This window comes from Phodopus roborovskii, unplaced genomic scaffold (assembly GCF_943737965.1).
Source record: "Phodopus roborovskii unplaced genomic scaffold, PHOROB, whole genome shotgun sequence".
Classification (NCBI taxonomy): Eukaryota; Metazoa; Chordata; class Mammalia; order Rodentia; family Cricetidae; genus Phodopus; species Phodopus roborovskii.
This window is the reverse complement of record NW_026125575.1, coordinates 2,280,234-2,301,775: the sequence shown is the minus strand read 5'-3', so window position 1 is coordinate 2,301,775 and position 21,542 is coordinate 2,280,234. Positions and strand designations below refer to the sequence as shown.

Sequence of the window (21,542 nt, the reverse complement as noted above, 5' to 3'; positions counted from 1 at the left end):
CCCCACTTCACAGAGATGCAGAGAACCTGTGCGTCGTCGTCGTCCAGGATATAAGCAACAGAGCCAGGACTCACACCTGAGCAGTCTGGCTCTAGAGCCTCATCCTAAGCCACTGCTCCCGCAGTGCACTGCGGGTGTCAATCTTGGCTCTACCTGGGACCAGTCTCTTCCCAGGAACAGATTCTGCTCCCTCACTGTAGTCTCTGAGATGCTTGCTTCCCAAGAGCAGAAGCAAATCACAGCCACTGACACTTGTCACCTCGAGAACCGCACACAAAGTCACACCCTCCCGCCACGGCTGTCCTCCTTGTGCCCTCCCCATGAGGAGCTGGACACATCTTACACCCGACTTCCTTGACAATTTTCTCAACACAGGAGAGGCCAAAAACCTGGAGCCCGGGTGCCCTGAGCCAACTGACCTTTCCAGAAAGACAGAGAGAAAGCAGCCTGTTCCAGATATGACTCCTGCAGGATCTGCTGGACACAGACCTGAACTCATCCCAGAAAAACACAGAGCCCTTTTCTGAAAATGCCATGTGGCACGGTGTTTCCCTTTGCTACCTGGGAACATGCTTTACTTTATGTACCGAGGCTTTTCCTTGTTGTGGAAGAATAAACTGGATAAAAAAAAAAAATAAAAAAGATGACAGACAGACACAGGCATACTGTCCCTTGTGGAGCTCCAGCTGTCTGGGCAGGCAACCCTAACCCTATTCTCGGTGTATAAGGGAACACTGAAAGGAATTCTGTGGGCTGCTTCTGACCCTACAGCAGCATCTGATGCCCAGAGTGCCCTGTTAAGTGGGCTTCTCTCTCTCTCTCACTTCTGAGCCATCAGCCACCTGTGAGCTGCTGAGTCATGAGCCGCCGGGATGCTACTGTCTTCTTGGTGAACTCCAGGCTGTTCTGCCAGCCCTGGGCTATTTTCCCTAAAGTGATGTCCCTGCTCACACATGACATCTTTGGTAATTACTAGACTTTGTCCAAAGTTTGCAATATATTAAGGAATCTTTTCCTTTCAAATTAGGGTGGGTAGACACCAGCCTGCCATCCATCCAAGAGAAGACCCATTTGCCAAGCTCCCGCATGCACAGCAGGGCCTGTGTCCCCAGGTGAAGTTGTCAAGGAGGTAGATGCTATGGTTTTCCTGGGCCCGTGTCTTCCCTAGCTAATGCTTTGGACATGCCTGTGTACCTTCATTCTCCTTTAGGGCATTTATAGGATTAACCTCGGACTCTCTACTCAGGGGACGACTTGCTGCCAAAATTATTGATGAGGAGAATTTCCAAACACAGTCAGCCAGACTCCAGGCTTCCTTCAAGCATGTCCATGCAGCTTAGTTAGCATCACCAATTACCTTTTGCTCAGGAAAACTGTCTCCCTCCCAGCTCCGCCTGGACACACTTCTCAGAGCATAACCAGCAGGCTGTGTGTGCTACCCACGGCATGCTTGTCATTTGCTCATAGGCACAGCCCTGCCACTACCGCCACCACATGAGAAATGGAGGTGATATGAACCAAGGGAGCGAGCACACCGGTCACATTCAGTGCCCACAGGATGGCGACGAAGGCTGTGGCTTCCAATCCCCACAGTGCAAATGTTTGTGTTCACTCAGCCTTTCCTGCCCACCTGCAGGCGAGGAAGCCCTGCCATCACCATTACTCACTCTGTGTGTGTGCTCACCCTCTCCTCTGTGCACAGTGATCTTAGGAGGAGGGATGAAGCAGAACACACAGGCTGTGTGTGCCAACTCTCCGGTTCCAGGAGGGAACATGGAAATATCTACACCCCAACTAGACCAAGAGCTTGGATCTGCCATGTTCACAGACCCCATAGACCGGGAATAGGACTTTAAAAGCCACAAAGAGGGCTGAAATGAGTCCGTTGGCAAAGTTCTTGCCAAATAAGAACGTGAGTGTGGGTCTCTAGCAACTATACAAGCCGGGTGTATACATTCATGGTTGGATTGACAGGGACAAGAGGGCCCTTGGGGCTCAATAGCTGGCTAGCTAGTTCTGCCAAACCAACAAGCTCTGATTTTTGAGAGACCCTATCTCAAAAAATAAGGTGGACTCAGTCCTGATGGTTTTTAATCTGAGCAGTAGACAGGGGAACCTCTGCAAGTTCCAGACCTGCCAGGGACACCTAGCAAGAAGCTATGTAAGAGAGAGAGAGAGAGAGAGAGAGAGAGAGAGAGAGAGAGAGAGAGAGAGAGAGAGAGAGGAGACTGACATTTACCTCTGGCATATGTACACACACACACACACACACAAGTACACATGTACCATACATAAGTCACATACACAAGGCTGAATAGCAGGCATGTCATTTCCATCGTGATGAAAAGCACCAATTTTTTTTCTTCTAAAAACTAGTTTTGAAGTATAGTACAGAGAAAAGGCAAAAATATAGCCTTTGTGCTGATAACTTAGAACCCATGACCAATCGAAAAGACAAAGCATTAGGGCCAATCCCTGGCTTCCCCCTGCTGGAATCAAGATGTCAAGGCATGGCTATTCACAGCGGTCTGCAGGAGGGGCTGTATCGATGCAGTTCTGTACTGGCTGCTAATAAACACTTAGTCACTGAGATGCCCAGAACTCTTCTAGCAGCAGATTGGTAGATTCATTGAGACACACACACACACCATAAGTACATCAGAGAGTTTGGGGGGAGCCAGTTGGGGGAAGGAAAGACTCTCAAATAAAGCTATGGAGAAATATCTCCTTCTGTACCATGCAGAGAAGCATTAGAAGTTGCAGCTTCCTGCTTCATAGTCCCAGGGCCTGCACAGGGTGTCCATAGCCCAGGCCTCATCCTGAATGTGTTTGTTACATCACCAATCTAGACTTCCACCTCCACCTGCCAAATCCTTACAGCGTTGCTGTTTCACAGGCTGGCTGCTGCAGATTCCCAGGTTTCAGATTGGAAAGTCTGGGAAGATGACACAGGACGGAAATCCACTATGGCCAGCTGCCACGGATCCAGGCCACCTGGTCCTGGGCCAGGCTATAGTGCCTGGTTTGGGCAGTGTGCAACCAAGGGAATGACACATGCTGCAAAAAAATGTTTAAGGCGCCATTTGGGACCATGAAGTCCCTGCTTGGGAAGGTTTTAGGAACAATGACCTCCCCTAGCTGGACAGAAGTATTTTCACAAGGTCAAAGTCACCCCTGGAGGCATTTCTACCCTGACAAGCAAGAGAGGCCATGTGGTGGACACTAGGATTTCCACAGAGGTAGAAGAGTTAGGTGGCTTATTCCTAAGCGTGTGTGAGCAGGTGCATCAGAGTAGCCTAAGTGAAGATTCAAATGTGTCTGTTGCAAGGCCAGGGAAGAGAGGAGAGCCTCTGTCCTTCACCTCTGCTGCTGTCATGCTGAGCCAGCTCAGTATGGAAACCCTCTCCCAGGACGCAGGCTGAGACCTACACTTAGTGTCTCCTCCACAAGAGCTGTTAGGCAGGGGTGGGCCCTTCCTACTGCCCCCCCCCAGCACCATGCTGCCTGGTAAGGCCCAGAGTGTGTTCTTAGCAGAATTTCTTTACATATTTGCCCAGCTCTGAATGTACTGTGAGCGCAGGGAGGTCAGATATGGGGTTCTCTTCCACGTGACGAGCAAGCAAACAATGACAGTTGGCACCGAGCTGTGCCAGACGAGTCCTCAGGATTCTATATTTTTTTGTTTGTCTTGAGACAAAGTCTTTACAATGAATGGCTGGCTCTGTAGGGCCCTGATAGCTTTAGCATTGAGGTTAGAAGTGTGCTACCACACCCCAGCTATTTCACCCTCCACACCTTTGAGTCTGGTAGTGTTGCCACATTTCGCAAATAAGGAAATGGAGGCCCAGAGTGGTGAGACGTGTGCCCACATTCACACAGACAGGACTGAAGCCGTGGTTCCAAAGTCCGACATTCTTGCTCCAGGCACTGTAAACTAATGGACTAATGGATGTGCATTCTAGAAGGCAGTGTACAGGATTTCCTGCCCGGTTCCACGGCTGCCTTGCCCCAAACAAACACTCGGAGACTTATATTAATTATAATACTGTTGGCCAGTGGCTTGGGCTTCTTACTGGCTAGCTGTGCCTTAATTATTAACCCACAACTACTAACCTATGCATTTCTACATGGCCTTATCTTACCGGAGAACTCCTGACTCCCATCCTCTCTTCCTGGACTGGCATGTCAACTCCTCTCTGCCTACACTTTCAGAATTCTCCTCGTCTGGTAGCCACACCTAACCTTCCTGCCTGGCCAGTAGCCAAACAGTGCTTCATTCATTAACCAATAAGAGAAACATATGTACAGAAGGACATCCCCATTACTGAAGCACTCTGCTCTCTTCTGGATCCTTGTCCCTTCATCATGCTGTATCTGGGATATCCTGGTTGTCCCTGTATCTTCGGGGCAGCTCTATGGGAATGCTAACCCTCTCTGGCTCACCCACAGGCTCATGAAAACAATATGAGCATGGGAAGGCCTCCACAGTTGTCTTCATACACACCGCACGCAAATGGTGGCCAGCAGCTGCTTGGATCTCCGAGACATGGCCGCATGTCTCTCCTGATGCCCCTCCAGGCTTCACACACCGTCACCTCAGCCCACTATCCACTCACCAGCTACACCCTCTCTTGGAAACAGACTTCCTCCCTCCCTGGAAGTTCAGTGTTTTCATGTCCGATCCTCCTGCTTCTACCTTCCCATTACTGAGCTCCCAGGGTAAGATGCCATGCCAGGTTCATGTGGCACTAAAGATAGTACACACATGTTTCATGAATGCTGGGCAAGCAGTCGACCCACTGAGCTGCATGTCCAGCCTTAGAGGGCTATTTTAACATTCATCTCTGCCGGTTGATGTCAGAGGGCTTTCTCTGTGGTACACACTGTTCTAGGCATTTTATATGCATGAACTTTTAATCTTTTATGGCAACTGCCATTTCCTGTTTTGAAGGGGAGAAGCAAGGATTGCCGGTTTTAAAATGGCTTATGCAAGTTCACATGCAGCACATGTGTCCCAGCCAAGATTCCATCCAAGACTGGCATCCTTTGGGGACACTTTTTCCCTTCAGATGTCTCTCGTTGATTCATGGCACGGGCACATGGTCAGCATGACTTCCTGTGCTATGCCCTTGGGCTGATGCTGGGGGCTCATGAACCTCAGCCACAGCTCTGTGTTCTGTAAGTCACAGGAGGAACTGCAGAGCCTCCTCCTGGAGTCCTTTTACAGAACCCAGTGACATACTTCTGTGAGCATCCAGTGAGCAAGGCCTGCAAGCTCTTAGATTGGTGGCCTGCACCATCCGCTTGAGAAGAGCCCTTGTGGGGAACGTGGGGCTTTGTTAACCGTTCTGCCATGCTTTTGAGACTGTCAGAAAACTAGCTGATTTTTCTTTCTTTTTTTTTTTTTTAAACAAAAGAGAAACCCATTGTTTAAAAACTCTCTAAGCCAACAGCATATAGAAAGATAAATAGAGGAAAAGGAGTATCAAAGCTAGGCTGGTCCTGTGGCCCCTCATGCCAGAGGCCCTCCTACTCTCTTCAGGTCTCATTTTCTGGGGTTTGCCTCATCCTCCCACCATGTCCAGGGTACCCATGTTGACCTTCACCATCTCAGTTGCTTTCAAGTCTCAAGGTTTATGTGGGCCAGCATCCCCATGTGAAGTCCCCTACGGTAGCTTGGGGGCTGAACTGCCTATGGACCCCTGTTGGAGAGAAGCCAGGGCATGGCTGTCTGTCTTCTGTAGAGACAGGGGGAATTCTATGCATTCCTGGTGGCCTCTGTCTGAAGCCAAGATAACAGCAACCCATTGTGAAGGAGATGCAAACATGGCCATGGTCTCCAACATTCTGCCACTGCCTTGGGTAGCTAAACAGGCTGTTGGTTACTACTGCTGGAAAGTGCATGATTCTTTTTCCCTGCTGTTCTGTGGGGCTCAGCTACACTTCCACATCTCCTTTTGGTGACATTTCGTTTTGGTCACCTGCGTCACAGTTTCATCTTCTAAGGATGCAGAGGTGCTCATTTGTGTCTTAACTCTGAGAGATTTCCAGAATGGGTTCCTGTCGGTCAAAAGGGAGGAGGTATAGGGTAAAGCCAAAGATCAAAGATCAATGCCAAGGGGTCATGCTGCCAAGATCCTAGGATCCTCACTTTTGTGTTGCTTGGGGGGGGGAAATAAATTGGCAGACTGAGGATGTCCCCACCTTGTAGGAGACGCCTGGTCTCTCCCTGTGACCTGTGTTCTAATGAGAAAGGAAAGATCCTAACTCGATCTAACTTTTTCATTGTTCTTGATGAAAATAAGACAAAAACAAACAAACAAAACCACGGCTTTAGAGATTGTGGTGATGGGGGTTGTGTCTGCTCATGGTACACATGTGTACGTGTGTGTATAGGCGTGCACTCACATACTTGTTCTTAGAGCCGACTTGCTTCATCGCTTGTAGATCTCAGGGAGCATAAGGAAGATGCCCCCACAACACACTAGTGGGCATGCGGAATCCTTAGGGACTGTCTAGTGGTCAAGAGCATAAATTGTCACTAGCATGAACCTTGACGATGGCCGAGTGTGCAGGTGAAAAGCAGGTAGGCTTGCAGTTCTGTGGGAAAACTAAGTAGAAGTCCCTGAAGCCTGCTAACCCGGACTCCGCCGCTGGTTGTCTTACAGGAGCTTTGCCGCCAGCGTATGTCTGTCCGGCCACAGGATCGCCCCGAGGGACCACACACATCACGCATCAACAGCGTCTCTTCCCAGTTCAGTGATGGGCCAATGCCTAGTCCTTCAGCACGGAGTAGCACTTCATCCTGGTCTGAGGAGCCCGTCCAGTCTAACATGGACATCTCTACCGGCCACATGATCCTGGTAAGGCTCGCATCCTCTGCTCTGAATTCTGTGAAGGCGGCTGCAGCGTGAGTGTGTTCTACCTGTCAATTGCTTTCTAGTGTCCCCTCTGTGAGTCGTGGATAGAAACAAAAGGTGCGTTCTTCACTGAGCTCTCTCTGTTCTGTTTAGAGCACACATGGGCGCATGCAGGCATTCTCCCTTGGACTTGAGATGGATTGCTGGGAATGCATGCCTTTTAGTGCTAGATGTGTGTGCCACTCTGTTGGCCTTTGACGAATAACAAGTGGCTGTTAGCCACCTTCACCCTGTTTCCGGCCCCCCACAAAATCAACAAAGGTCATCCATGTACTTTGCAAAACTGAAGCTGAGGAGGCAGAGGAGGCAGAAGGAGGTATGGGCCACCTGCAGTCTGTCACCAGAGCTTTCTGAGGACCATTTGCTGACACATATGGCTTCTCTGCAGGGTCATGACTTTGCCTGGTATATTTTTATGGAGTGACCAGGGATGGAGTGGCTGTGTTGGCTCACGGTATATTATTAATGCCCAGTTTCATTAACAGAGATGTTTCTAACTCAGTTTCGTCAGGCTACCCTTTGGCCATCTTAGCAGTAGGCACCTTCCTGTTGTGGGAATGGGAAATAAAGACACACAGCACGTGGCCATGTTATTTTTCACCTGGGGATGGGGGCTCTGCCAGCCTGGGGCACAGTCCAGTCCCTTGCTTTGGAAGCAGCCGCTGTGATCACAGATGAGGGAAATAATAACTCTGCACAGTTAGTCACCCTGTCTTGAGACAGCTCTGTACATTGTCCTTATACACTCACCCTGGGGACCTTCCTTGACTGATTTATCCAGTCACAGGGTGATTTGGTGGCCATGGGAAGCTGGAAAACAGTTTAATACTGAGAAGTCTCCTGGCAGCCATGTTGACCAAGAAGGTTCTGTGACTATCCAAGTCAGTGCTGCAGGAATCCTGCTGGCCTAGACAGGAGTGGACATATAGGGAGGCCAAGGGGTACAGCAGTCCACTTCCCAGATGACACATGGCCACAGGAGGGCATCCCCTCTCTGTGCTGTCTGTGACTTGTCCTTGACCTGCTTGCTTCTGTGTCCTTGCTGTTCTGGGATAGCGGCCATAAGGAGAAAGCTTCTCACACCTGGGGCAGGCAGTTTACCATTCACTCAGCAGACGCATCATGCACCTATTTTATTCTTGATCGATAGGTTAATTACACATATGCATGGCATAGCATTTGGTGCTTGTAGTCTTTTACGGTATAGATGTCCTCCTAACGGACAGCCATGACTGAACTTAGATCTGACTTATCAGGGACTTTGATATTGGTCCCTTTTAGAGAAGGAGCTGAGGAGTCCTGGGACACGGAGATTTGGTGCTGTCATGGGCAAGACAGTACATGTGCTTGGAATCTGTCATTCGTTTCATGACTTTGGGTCACAGTTTAGTTAAGACCTTGTGTCTGTGTGGTATATGTTATGCATTTTTTTTTTTTTTTTTCAAGAGAAACTGTGTTTGGACATGAGTAACAATTCTGAGTTCAGCAGGAGGGACTCAACCTCCAAGCAGCCAAGACCTCACTGTTCTAAAGCAAAGTAGCCCAGGCAGAGTTCAGCAGTGCCACAGGGGCCCAACACAGGCGCTTCCCTGAACGTGGCGGGGGCTTCACCCACCTACCACACAAGCCCTAGAAATACATGCAGACCTGTGCAGGTCCCATTCGCCCACTCTTATACTCCGCTTGCCCAGATTGTAAGCCCCAGGGGAGCCAGGCATTTCCAGGAATTATTGCTTCAGTGGCAAGAGATGTGACTCAACACCTTCTCGCAGGATGCAGACCAGGAGGCAGGATGACCCAGTTACTGCATCCGTGATGGGATGGGCCATGCCTCAGACCTCTGTTTTCTCTGCACCCTGTAGTTCCTGATTCCCTTTTCAGGTGGTGTTTTGTGGCATAGCATCTTGCCTCAGAATTTCAAGGGTACAGGACCCAAGGAGGCCAGAACCCTGGGCTCCTTCTTCAGATCTCGCCCACTTAGTGCACAGGCTGTGAAATTCCTCTCAAGCTTTAGCAGAATGTGACTGAACCAGGGTGGAGGCCTGCATGTTTCCAGCAACCCAGGGTCAAGCTCATGTAGCACCACCCCCCTTGCCACACCTCGCTTGGCACAAGCTGGGGAAGCCATGCTTGTCAGCCCTTGCAACTGACCTTGGCTCATTAAAGCTACAGGGAGGGTAATTGCAATGATCAGTCACCCCGACCCTCGGTGGGAAAGTGCTTGCTAATTGGCCAGCTGGCAAGACAAACGTGCTAAACTACATGGCAAGGATGAGTGTGCCATGAAGTTAAATCCAGGACACTGGGTATTATTCACTCGTGATGTTGCTACAGTGGAGCATGGAGGCAGAATGTGATGTGTGAGCATAAAGACTCAAGGAAAAGGTTGAGACACAGTGCTTCCAGAAGATCTGAGTTTAATTCCCAGTACCCATACAGCAGCTCACAACCATCCAGGAACTCCAGTTCTGGTAATCTGACGCCCTCTTCTGGGCTCCCTGAAAACTGCACCCATGTGGCACATAGCCATATGCACAGGAAAAACCACACATAATTGTGAAAATAAAGAAATAATCTTTAAAGACCAAAAGGGGGAGGGCAAAAAAGTTTCAACTTCAGGTTGGCAATGGCGCATCCCTTAAAGCCGTGATGACCCAAAACTGGCCACCAGGAGACATCGCTGACTAAATATTTCCCTGTGATGCTGGGGTACTCACAGGTGAACCAGCAAGCATGACCACTGTGGGAAGGGCCTCGGGCCTGAGCCCTGTTCCCCATGAGTCTCCCACATAGGATGGCCTCAGACACTCCACGCTCTGTAACTTTCTGTTAGACTATAGAGACAAGACCTCTTGGAATCACTGTCTCTTCCAAGGTCAAGGACTTGGGTGTCAGGAAGGCTCACATGGGAGGAGAAGGTTTCTGCTAGATATCAGGCTGGGACATTACTGGGCTGTGTCGCCTCCAGTGGACCAGCCATAGTGACAGTCACTAGCAGAAGAGCCAAGCACAACCAACCACAGGGAGGGCCTCTGTTATCCCCGGCTCTGAAGGTAGAGCAGGGGTCAGAGGGGGGCTCAGAAAGGCTGGTTGCTTACGTATGGGGCCCTCGGGACACAGAGAGATGGACTGGGCACGTTGCCATGGCTCTCCTGGTGTAGAGAGCACAGTGACCTGACTTGGGAAGGGGCCTGAATTCTGGCACTCCACAGAAGCCTGCCTCACTTGCTGTCTGCTGGGGCTGAATCTAATGTCACAGTCATGACCTCTGTCTTAGATCTGTACCATGGGCTAGAAAGCAGCCCCCACCCTCGCCACCCCAGTCCCTGAGTGTGAAGAGGGACAGGCCTATGAGCATGGCCATGATTCCGCCACCCAGTCATGCCCTGGAGACGCCACCCACCCGAAGTCACAGTAAAGCCACAAAGGTTGCCACCCAAAGGTGCTCTGTGTTTGCTACCATTGGTCTTCTGTCTTTATTTTCTTCAAACACGCCCTCAGAAATGTTTTATTTTTGGTCAACACGTTAATTGCACATACACATGGGATTTAGCGTGATATTTCAACATATGCACACAGCCCATGCCGATCAAATCCATCTTCCCCTCATACATTCCCCCTCCAACCTCTGGTCACTGCTATCTACACTCAGAGGAGAAGGTACCATCCTCCGTGCACAGAGAGAGGAAGCATGGCATTGATACCAATGGACCTCCAGCCATTGTGAATGTGTGGAACAGGAAGACACCGTGTAGAGTGAAGACAGACACAGAAAGACAGGCACCGTGCGGGCATTCTCTCTCACGCGGAAGTGACTTTTAAAAATCCAAAGTTTCTTGGGGCTGTTGAGATGGCTCAGTGGGTAAAAGTACCTTCCATTAAGTGTGACGACCCAAATTCAATCCCCATGCAGGAGGTGAGGCCAGCCTCCACGGGGGCACTGAAGCGTGTATGCACTCACACATACAATGCACACTAAATAAATAAATAAAATGTTATAAAGTTTACAAGTTTCTCCTGTGCACGGTGGTTTATAGCTTTAACGCTAGCACTCAAGAGGCAGAGGCAGGAGGAGCTCTGCATTTTAGATGTCCTGATCTACGTGGAGAGTTCCAGGGCTGCACAGTGATACAAGCATTTTAACTACAAGCATAGAACTACCACAGAGTAGGGCTACATCATTCCCGGGAATGTGCCCAAAGGAATCTACGTCAGCATGCAGAGTGGCGCCTGTACACTCGTGTTTGTTTCTACACTGTTCAGAGCAGTCAGGGTGAGGAGTAGACTTGCCTGCACGTCACCAGGTGAATGCTTAAAACAGCGATACAAATGCAGGGTAAGAATTAACTGTAAGGAAGAATGGAACCATGCTATCTGTGGGAACTGGGGATCATCCTGAAAAGCGAGTCACACATGTTTCTCATGTGCAGAAACTGGACTTTCGAAAAGCCGTCATCAGTGCACTTGTAGAAGGGGAATTAGTTGGGAAGAGGACAAGGAGAATCAGAGAGGGTGATTGGTGTGAATATGATCAAGAGCTTTTAGAAACTGACGGATGATAGAGAGATAAAGATAGCAGTGAACCCTGTAACTCTCCATAATTATAAACGCCAATCAATCCCCCTTTTAGGGTTCCAAGTTTGCGGGCTGTAGAGGTGGCTTAGTGGATTAGAGCATTTGCTGCAGAAGCATGAGGTTCAGCATTCAGATCCCAAACCCAACATTAAAGAGCCAGGCATGGCTGTGTTTATGCCCTAGCACTGAAGGGGAGACAGGAAGATGACTAGAACTTAATGACCTCTAGGCTCAGTGAGAAGCTCTTGTTTTAAGATAACAGATGATGTCCCAACACTTCCCGACACTTGCTCACATGCCACACTCACACACACAAAGGTAGGTGGTGGCATCCTGCCCCCAGTCCGTGTGAGTGTGAAGAGGGCCTGCCAGACATGCCCATCGTGTCTCCTGGTACTCATGGAGTGAGGCAGGAGAATGTAAGTTTGAAATGAGCCTGGGCTGTTCCAACATGAAGGAAGGAAGGAAGAGAGGGAGTGGGGGGGGGGAGAAGAGAGGAAATGAGAGGAGAAGAGAGAGGAGGGGAGGGGGGAGAGGAGAGGAGAGAGGAGGGGATAGGAGGGGAGGGGGAGGAGAAGAGAGCAGAGGAGAGAACAGGAGAGGAGAATCCAAGCTAGTTTGGAGGAGCTCGGGGGAATGGTCCTAGTGCCCCAGCCCCCTCACCTCAGCTGCTCTGGAAGCCTGCTGAGACGTGGGGCAAGGGGCAGCGGAGGGGATGTCATGCTGGAAAAGGGAGTAGAGGTTGGCAGGGTACACAAGCACTGGGAAACTGGTCAGCACATCTCAAGCTCTTCTAAAGAGATGTTCAGGACATGTGATGTCCAAGTCAGCCCCAGCAGGGCTCTAAAGGAGCCCTCACACAGGAAGGACGGTCAGTGCAGTGACTTTTGAGGGCCGTCATGAAGCCACCATGCTGTAAGAGCGTGGGGACCGGCCTTTGTGGCTGAAGGGGGAGACACGGGTTTGAGTTTACTTTCGGGAAGACCCATCCCCATCCCCATATCGTCCCTGCCTTCCGCAGGGAGATGCTCCACGTGGCCTGCCTCGTGAGGAGCTGAGAACCCTACTGCATCCCAAGGTTCACTAATTACTCGTGAGTCAGCCAGGCGTTCTAGCAGGAAAGTGGGAGTGGTGTGGACGCCTGGGCAAGCGCTATGTTGGGGCAGTCATTAGGAAAATGTCAAGGGATTGCTTGCTCACTTGCTGAGTGTGGCTGGCTGGGAACCTCCAGGGAGCGAGTGTATGCGGAACAAAGTGGGTCTGTTCGTCTCTGTTGGACCCACAGGGCTTAGTGGAGGAAAGCATCCTGAATGCAGACACTTTAAAAAAACACTCTGCCTTCGGGGACAGAGGCCTGGGTCCCCGTCATCTTCACAGTGACCAGCTCCTCTGAGCCTTTGCACAAGTGCCATCCCTAGACACCCACCAAGCACAACCCAGGGCTGGGCCCATTTCACAGATGAAAACAGTAAAGCCAAGAGTGCTGACGTAGAGTCAACACTGGACCGGCAGCTTCTCATCACAGCAGACAGACAGACAGCAGCTCCCGAGTGTCCCCAGAGCCAAGGGGCCTGTTGAGAGCCAAGGGGCCATGCCCTTTGCTCTTGGTGGGGAAGTCAAAGGCCTGGAGTGCAAAGCATGCTGTGTCCACGCTGAAGATGACCAGAGGCTAGCACAGAATAGGGCCCCTCCCCACCTCTCAGGAGTAACCTCGGAACCAGGAACAGAGTGTAGACACAGGATATGAATCCGGGTTGGGATGCTAGCTCAGGCTCACCGTGGAACCAGGCTTAGGCCACATGGCCCAAGCTCAGGGTACGGAGCCAGGCATGAGGTGTAGGTCCAGGTACAGAGTACCGTGTCTTCCTTCAGCCTGGCCCTGCTGGCTTCAAACCACCGACACTGACAGACAGCAGGCTGTTCCTTCCTGCTCATGGCCCCCAAGTGCTGAAGGTGTCCTGGGAGCCAGGAGCTGGACATTTAGTCACTGAAACACACATGAGCCCTACTGTGTGCCTCCGGCAGCCAGTGTGGCATGAGCCCCACCTCCCTCCCTCTGGAAGGAGGGCACGCAGGCAGCCTTTAAATAAGAGCGAGCCTTCAAACCCACACCTGTACCGCTCCAGCCTCAGGGCCAGGACAGAATGGATATTTACTCATAATCAGTTTGTTTGTTCCTGTCTGGTTCTCGATGTTCAGTTACTCATCTGCCTGTGACAGTCAGTGCTGACCCCCCCCCACATCCCCACCCCCAGAAGAGGCAGCGGTCAGTTCACTAAGGCAAAGTTTCAGGACAAAACCCAGAAAAACAGAACAAGTCTGGTCATGTATAGGGGAATGGGTGTCCGGGTGTGTCTCGGGCACACGTACCTCTCCTATGTGCAAGAACTGTGGCGTTGCATTGACTCAGGGTGGGGTCGTGTTGCTGGAGTTTTCTTTCCAGCCTGGTCCCACAGCCGCTCTGCCCCAAATAAACACACAAACACTATACTAATTATGAAACTGTTGGCCAATGGCTCAGGCTTCTTATTGGCTAGCTCTGTCTGAATTATTAACCCATTTCTATAAATCTATGTATTGCCACGAGGCTGTGGCTTAACCTGGAACCCAGCATGTGTCTCCTTGAGCAGCATGCATGACATCTCTTTGAGGCCTCTCCCTCTCTGTCCCTCCGCTCTAGCCTTCCCCTGGTCTGGTAACCCTACCTATCCACCTGCCTGGCTATTGGACAAAGAGTATTTTATTCATCAACCAATAAGATAGACATATTACAGAAGGACATCTCCCATCAGGGCCGCTTACGCACATGACAACTACTCCGCAGGTATCCACGAAGAGAACATGCCGGAAGGTGTGTGGGTCTTTGGCCTCAGATCTCAGTCTGCTACGATTGAGGCTTAAGATAGAAAGGAAGGCCAGTGTTCCTGGAGACCGGAAGGCCGTGACGAGGCACGGCGGGCTGCTTTCTCCCAAGATCTCTCCCCAGCTTCAGGATGGCCATCTAGACGTGTCCTCTCATGGCCTTTCCTCCACGCAAGTGGGTGGTGCATCCACAGTCTCCAACCACGTGAACTTTAGCTGTCCTTTAAAATTAATCTCCTCTTGAAGGGCTCTGTCTTCCCATGAGGTCGCAGCTAACTGGGGCGAAGGGATCTAACATCTGGACTTGAGAAGATGGAGTTGACCCAAAACCAACATGGTCTGCCAGCCTGCTGCAAATGAGAACTGCTTAAAGAAAAATGTCCGATGTCCCCATCTCAACCAGACCCCAGTGAGACACATATCCTGAGGGTGGCTGTGGTTTATGCACATTCCATGCCCGATGCTTGCTGAGGTAGACTTTTGTTCCCTGACAGTGGGGGGCGCACAAATAACCTGGGGAAGTGCAGCTGCCTGGGGTGGGTCATGACGGTATCCGGGGTGATATTTGGAGCTGGTACCTCTGACCCTGAGCCCTTCTTTGTTGTTGTTGTTTTCAAAATTATTTCCTTTCCGACTATTTCCGTCCTTTGTAGACCTTGTGGTGGATGAAGTGGGTAAAACGGAATAACTAAACGCCCGATTAGTATTCACTGAGTGAAGTAGGAAAATCAACACTGAGACGGGAACTGTCAGCCTCACGAATGACATCCACAAGGGGAAGCTGGGAAGCCAGTGTCCGAAACAAGACTCCAAAGTGTCACTCACCCAGCGTTTTCTGAGTGCTGACGACAGAGATGCCTACGGCTGACTGGGTCACCCTAGATAGACCTGTCAGGGTGAGCCAAGCCCAGAGGTATGCTGGGCCCACTCAGTGCCTCCCATGCCGGTGGCTTGTAGGCTCACTCTGCTGAACTGAAAGACAACAGACATGCATAGAATAAAACTAATGTGATTTATAAAATACAAGTATTGAAGTTCCATTGAATTAACTACACAGCTCCACAAACGTCATGGATGAGAACAACTGCCCACCCAGGGTGTGCCTGCCTTTGTGTGCTCAGCATGGCTCTGAATAAAGATGGCAGATATCTTGTTCTTGGGAAGCTTATACTCATATAGCTGGAGGAACGTGAGGGAGAGTCAAATGCTGAACTGCAAGCTTTACTGGAAGACCTTGTCCTTCAAGGACTTTGGTAGACGTTGATGCAAGGACTTCGTTGCTGAGGAACAACCCTGTGAGACCAGGAAGAGACCCTAGGGATGGCTCAGCCTCACCAGGACCCTTGCTCGGGGCTATTTGTAATTAGAAAATTTGCAGAAGAACTAAGCGAGTGTGGCAATAAAGGGACTGTGACCCCATTCACACGAATTACTGTGGTTCGTTGAACCAAAAGGTTAACACTGTCTGTTTGCCAGAAGCCAAGAGCATTTAGACATAGCATCCAGAGATGGAGCAGACCCTGGCCACAATGCAGTCCTCTCCTGGTACAAGAGAGGACAGCACAGAGAAGGTGATGGCCCAGAGCCAGGGCCACTATGTCATAGGGTGACACTAAATACCGTGGTCTCCACGTTTCCCATCTATAAATCAGGACCTATGGGATGCCCACAGGACAGCTGTGAGGTGCATGAGGGCTCTCCCAGCATGCTCACTCAGCATTGCAGTGACTCTTCCTCCCTGAGCACAGCCTCTGAAAGACACAAGTCACAGAAGAAAAAAAAGATGATCATGTCCCTATAATAAGTAAGCTATTCTAATGGGACCAAATATTTCCAGTTTCTGGGTGTCCCGTGGTATTTTATTCTCTGCACACCACCACATGTCATCCATCTATTGTTTGGTCCCAGCATCCTCCCCTTCCCCCTTCTGAAGCGATTGATTGGCTAAGCTCCCTCCTTTCCCCCTAGCCCCCTAACCAGTACGGGACAGCTGTATTTTAGCAGCTACCCCAGTGATGAGCAGCCACGCCTAATCTACCACATGGGTGGAATGAACATCTCCATCCTCTTCTCAAGCCTAGCAAGTCACGACTGTGGCTTGGGGCTTAGCACCCCTGCTTGGGTTTTTAGGCTGTCCGCTTTCATTGCTAATTGTTGTAGGCGGGGCTCCTTGACCACACATGCCTGGGTTGCTTTCTCTTTCCTTTTCCTGTGTACTTACTTCTCTCTTCACTCTGGGTAGGAGCTCCTTCTTCCCTAAAAGATATCCATCACTCTGCAGGACTGTCTCCTAGTCTTTATTTAAAACGCCTTTGGTCCTCACACTGGGCAAGGGTCCTCTTCTGGATATTTCTGTCATCCTTACCCTGTCCCCTTACTTTGTCTGTCGCCAGGCCTGCAGCTATTCTGGTGGGTTTCTTTACACCCCTTTTGATTCTCAATGCTGCTTCCCATTTGGAGATTTCCTTTCGTCCTGTCTCAGGATACAGCCTACTTTTTTGTTAGTTTGTTTGAATATTTTTTTTTGTACATGCATGAGTTATGATTAAAAACAATCTACCCCTCCATCCACCGCCTCTTATTGTTTGTTTTTTAACTACACGTGGGTCTCTGTGTTAGCTGCCATCTACTGAAAAGAGGAGCCTCTTTGATGAAGGTTGAGAGCCTGACTGATATAATCTAAGGGTATAAGGGTAAATATTTAGGGCAGTTTATTAGAACTTTTAACTTTTTCTTTCCCCCTCTCCAGACCTACTGCAATCCCTGAATCTGAGAATTCTTGCCTCCCATTGATTCTGGAAATTTACAACAAACAGCCTGCGATATGCTTTTCTGTAGTGGGAATCGAACCCAGAATCTTATGCGTGTGAAACTCTGCCCCTGAGCTGAATCCACAACCCCACCCTTTACAACTTGAAACTGACCCTGTCATACTCTCCTTTACTGCAAGTGTATCGGGCACTTCTGTTCCCATTTAAGTCTTTTCCGTATCATCCCTCTTTCTCTGTTTTATGCTCACAGGAACTTCCCTAGCTCTGTCTTCCAGTATGCAAGTCCTCTCTTCAGTAGTGTCTGTAATTTCAAAGAGTATATTTCCTCTTTCAGTTGCTCAGTTCATTTTCTCACCCTACCTTTACTACCTCTGAAGGTGGCAAGCAAACACATTGCATGCCTCTTCTTCTTAAGCTCCCCAGGAGGTCTGGCTCTCCTCTCTGGCTGTTTTGCTCCTGTACCTGGCACAGCTGTTATCTCCCTGTGTTCAGACTCTTAGTGCCTGGGTGGAGTGGGCCTGGATCTCAGGATTTCTGTACGTCCTTGTGCTTTGTGGAGTGTGTTTGTCATGAAACCAGGCCATTTTCTAATTGGTTGCTTGCTTGAGGGTCCGGGACGGCCTGTGTGTGGTTGATTTGAGCTTTAACGGTAGATGAGGCTCCTGGTTCAGATTTTTCAGCGTCGCCAGTCTTCATAGGAACAGACACGCTATGCACTCCTTCACTGACAATGCAGGCCTCCAAGGGTCTCAGGTCCCCTTCCTGCCTCCTGTGGGTAGTTTTTGTTTTTCTTCTCTGTGCACTGAATTTTAGATGGAAGAAACTGTTCTGCCCTGTCCCCCTCTCTCTAGGATTCGGGCTCCTTGTCGCTGCACGGATTTCCTCCTCATTTTGTACTCCTGGACATGTCCCTTAGTTTTATAAATAGATGGTGGTCATTTGCCCAGTGTCTTTAGGGCGTTAAGATGTCCTATAAAGGAAGACACTTGAGAATCTCTTGTTTTTCATGCTATTAGAAACACCCCAGGGATTAGACAAAGGATGCAGCAGGAGGGTGCTGATCTGCACGGAACCTCACATCACACTGACAACTGCACCGAAAAACCACAGTCGGCCGGTGCATTCAGAAGATGGTCACCTTATAGTGGCTGTCCTCATGGAAGCCAGGCAGTGCCAGGCAAGGCGACACAAACCTTTAATCCCAGTATTCTGGACACAGAGGCACAAAGATCGATGATGTGAGTTAGACGCCAGCCTGGTCTACATAGGGGAACTCCAGGTCGGCCAAGGCTACGTAGGAAATTCTGTATCTAAGAAGAGGGGAGGAGGAACAGCAGCTCAGGCAGCAGGTGAGCATAGAGGGAAATCCCAGCTGCACATAGTGCTGGCCTGGGGATCTGCCAGGTGGCATGCATTCGCAGGAGGCCATTGGCAGTCTACTCATGCCTTACCTGTCAAGCCTGGTAGATGTGTGGCATGTGGCCTGGGCACCCCACAGTATGACTGGCTTCGAGATGGGGAGAGATTAAGAACATATGACGGGCTTCACCCTGAAATGTGAAAACCCATGCTGTCAGATATTCCCATTCCGTTAGCTTGTCTGCAACAACTGGATGAGATGAGGAAGTCCCTTCTGGCTAGCATCCTAACTTCTGCTTACACTACACCCACATGTGAGCCCCTTTGCTTCCTAGGATGGTATGGAGAGGCAGAGACAGCCAGACCCCTGGGCTCCAGTCCTCTGGCTGGTGAAAAACTGAGCACACAGGTTTGGGTCTTGTGTGCATGTCGTCTTCCTGGTACGGAGTCAGTTTCTTTGGCCCCGCATTACTTTCTCATGAACATACAGCCCGTTGCTTTAGGGAGATAAAAATCAAAGTACCCTGCTTGCGGTAGACGACTTGTTCAAAAAAATCTCTGCAAATGCCATCTAACGTGCTACAGAGTCCCATATGCTAACTGCTTGTGCCACCAAGTCCCTGCCTGTGTCACCGTCCTAGGTAACCTCGCCACACTTGCTGGAGTTCTTTATTCTTCCTAAAAACTTCATCAGAAAATCGTAAGGACTACATCACTGGCACAGAATATAAAAGGCTGCTGCTAAGAAAAGCCCTGCCTCTTGCTTTGTAAGTGAGGCTGCTGTGCGTTGCTAAGCAACCATCCCTCCTCTTCCCTCTTCCCAAAGGTTTCCCTGCTCTAACCACTGTCATCATGCACAGAGCAGAAATGTGTCCACTGGGCCTTCTTGTGCTTGGCCGGGTATTAGCAAGGCCTTGGGTGTTTGAGAACCTCAGCTCCTGTCTTTGTGACTTGGAGCCAGCTGTTTGAATTTTGTGGAAGGCCCATCCAGCGGGGGTGAGGTGAGGTGGGTGGGTGGGGGCTGGGTTTAAACAAATGACTCTGCTGTAACTCTGCACACAGAAATATTCCACAGCAGGGGTCCTGGAGGAAGCTGCTACAGGGAATACCACTGCCTGGCTCTCCAAATGTCAGGGTGGATGTGGGCGACAGGCACCAAGGTCGAACTCCAGGAGGACCTACCACATAGGGCACAGTCCACAGTGTTTGCTGTGGACACATTTTGTCCCCCTAGAGTTTGTTACCCTGCTAAAAGGACAGACTTGGTTCTCAGAAATACACTTTAAACTCCCTTCCCCCTGCCTTCCCGCTTTAGTCCTTAGGAATGCAGCGCTGTTTCACTAATATGATGTAAAAAGCTCCCATACCTTAAAGTATGTTGTTTATGTAAAAGGGATACAGTGAAGATTGGAATTAAATGGCTACTTTCTTATTTTAGTAAAAAAAAAAAAAATTCACTCATCTGTGTTAATGCAAATAGGTTGCAAAACAAAGATTTACAATGAACCTTCCCATACTTTACTGTGTGTTATAAAGAACAAACGAATCCAGCTTCATCCGGTTTGCCCTTTGTAGTTCTCTGATTTTAGACTTTGCCAAAGCCAGAAATGGTGACATCCTTCTCAGTGAAAGCTAGTCTTGGTGTCATACTTTGATTATCCAGTGAATGAAATTGATCATTCTAGAAGAGGTTTTAAATGATAAGAAAGGAGTTGTCGGTCTGTTCAGAATGACTGAGATTTTTTTCTCTTTGTCTTCCATGTAATTTCTTCTAAAATTTTCCAAGTTTTCAATGTGTGGAGATAACTGTGTCTCTGGAACAATACAGTAGCTTAGTGGTAATTATTTATTTGACAAAGGGCTATTTCAGGACTTTAAAAAGCAGAAATCAGTGGAAATGTAAAATTGGATTAAAATTCCTTTAAACTTGTTTTTAATCAGAGTAGCTGCAGACTGGCATTAAAAGCCTGGACTTTGTCAATCGTATTGGGTTTTTTTGGTTTTGTTTTGTTTTTGTTTTTGTTTTTTTTCTTTTAAACTATCTGTATACCAGAATTACAAGGAGAGAAGCATACAAAAGACATTTGGTAAAGGCAGGCGGTCTGGGTAAATAACTCTCCTTTCATTAACGTATTTCCCTTATTAACTGTGTAATTAATTGTACATAGCTAAGGGAAGCCATGGAAATTGAGTTCTGAGTTGTATCAAAGCTGGCATTGGCTTCACACTTCCATACAATTTATCATTAATGAGGCCCGAGACGGAGGCCTGGGATCTATAATTATTACTTACATTTGAATGACAAGCAAAGAATTTTATCAGCTGAGTTTTAAATGAAAAGGGATTAGCCGTTAATGTTGAAAATGTTAATCTTTCTTATGAAAATAATTTTTGGAGAACACATTTTAGTGAGAGAGGGAGAGAGAGAAAGAGAGAGAGACACTCTGGAAAAGCACTCCCCATTAAAATGGCCATTTTCTGATACTCTGTGTGAATTTGTCTACATTTGACAGCAGGGTGCAAATATTTTTTGAGAGTGAATGAATATTTTATGGGGCACAGATCTGCTCGTGCATTCTGGGAATGGATTATGCAATATTCCCACATACCCTGGCTAGGGTGAGTCTATAAGCCAGATAGAGAAAAAACATTAACAGACGTGAGAATAATTTTTTAAAAATAAACATTTCATTGTTTAACGTCACAGATATCTGTGTCCATCCCTTCCTTGTGGCTCGTTCACTTGTAGATAACAAACAGTGAACACTACCGGGAAGCTAGGACCTATTGTCTGAGCCCCCTGCACTGACTGCCCTCTCCCACCTGTCTCCACAGTGGATGAGGTAGGACTCCCGATGGGTTTCTGTCCCCCGTGACCAGCCTTTGACCACACAGAAGCCGCAACTGTGGGGCTCTCTCCTGCTCCAGGGACTGGGGAGGAACCTGTTCCTTTGTTGTTCAGCAGGCATTTATCAGTTGCCCAGGAAAGTGCCAGGTCCTCTGCCAGGTAGGCATCTCTCAGCTTACAGGGAGGCCTAGAAATCCATTCTTTGTC

At 49.2% G+C, this 21,542-nt stretch overlaps 1 protein-coding gene across 1 annotated transcript in view; it reads left to right on the top strand.

Annotated features, from left to right (window-relative positions):
• The window catches only part of Ptprn2 (protein tyrosine phosphatase receptor type N2), a 629,714-nt gene that overhangs the window by 531,040 nt on the left and 77,132 nt on the right, over window positions 1-21,542 (top strand). The window contains exon 14 of the mRNA XM_051177829.1: window positions 6,669-6,863. Within this exon, the coding sequence (XP_051033786.1) occupies window positions 6,669-6,863 (195 nt within the window). The remainder of the gene's footprint in view (window positions 1-6,668; window positions 6,864-21,542) is intronic.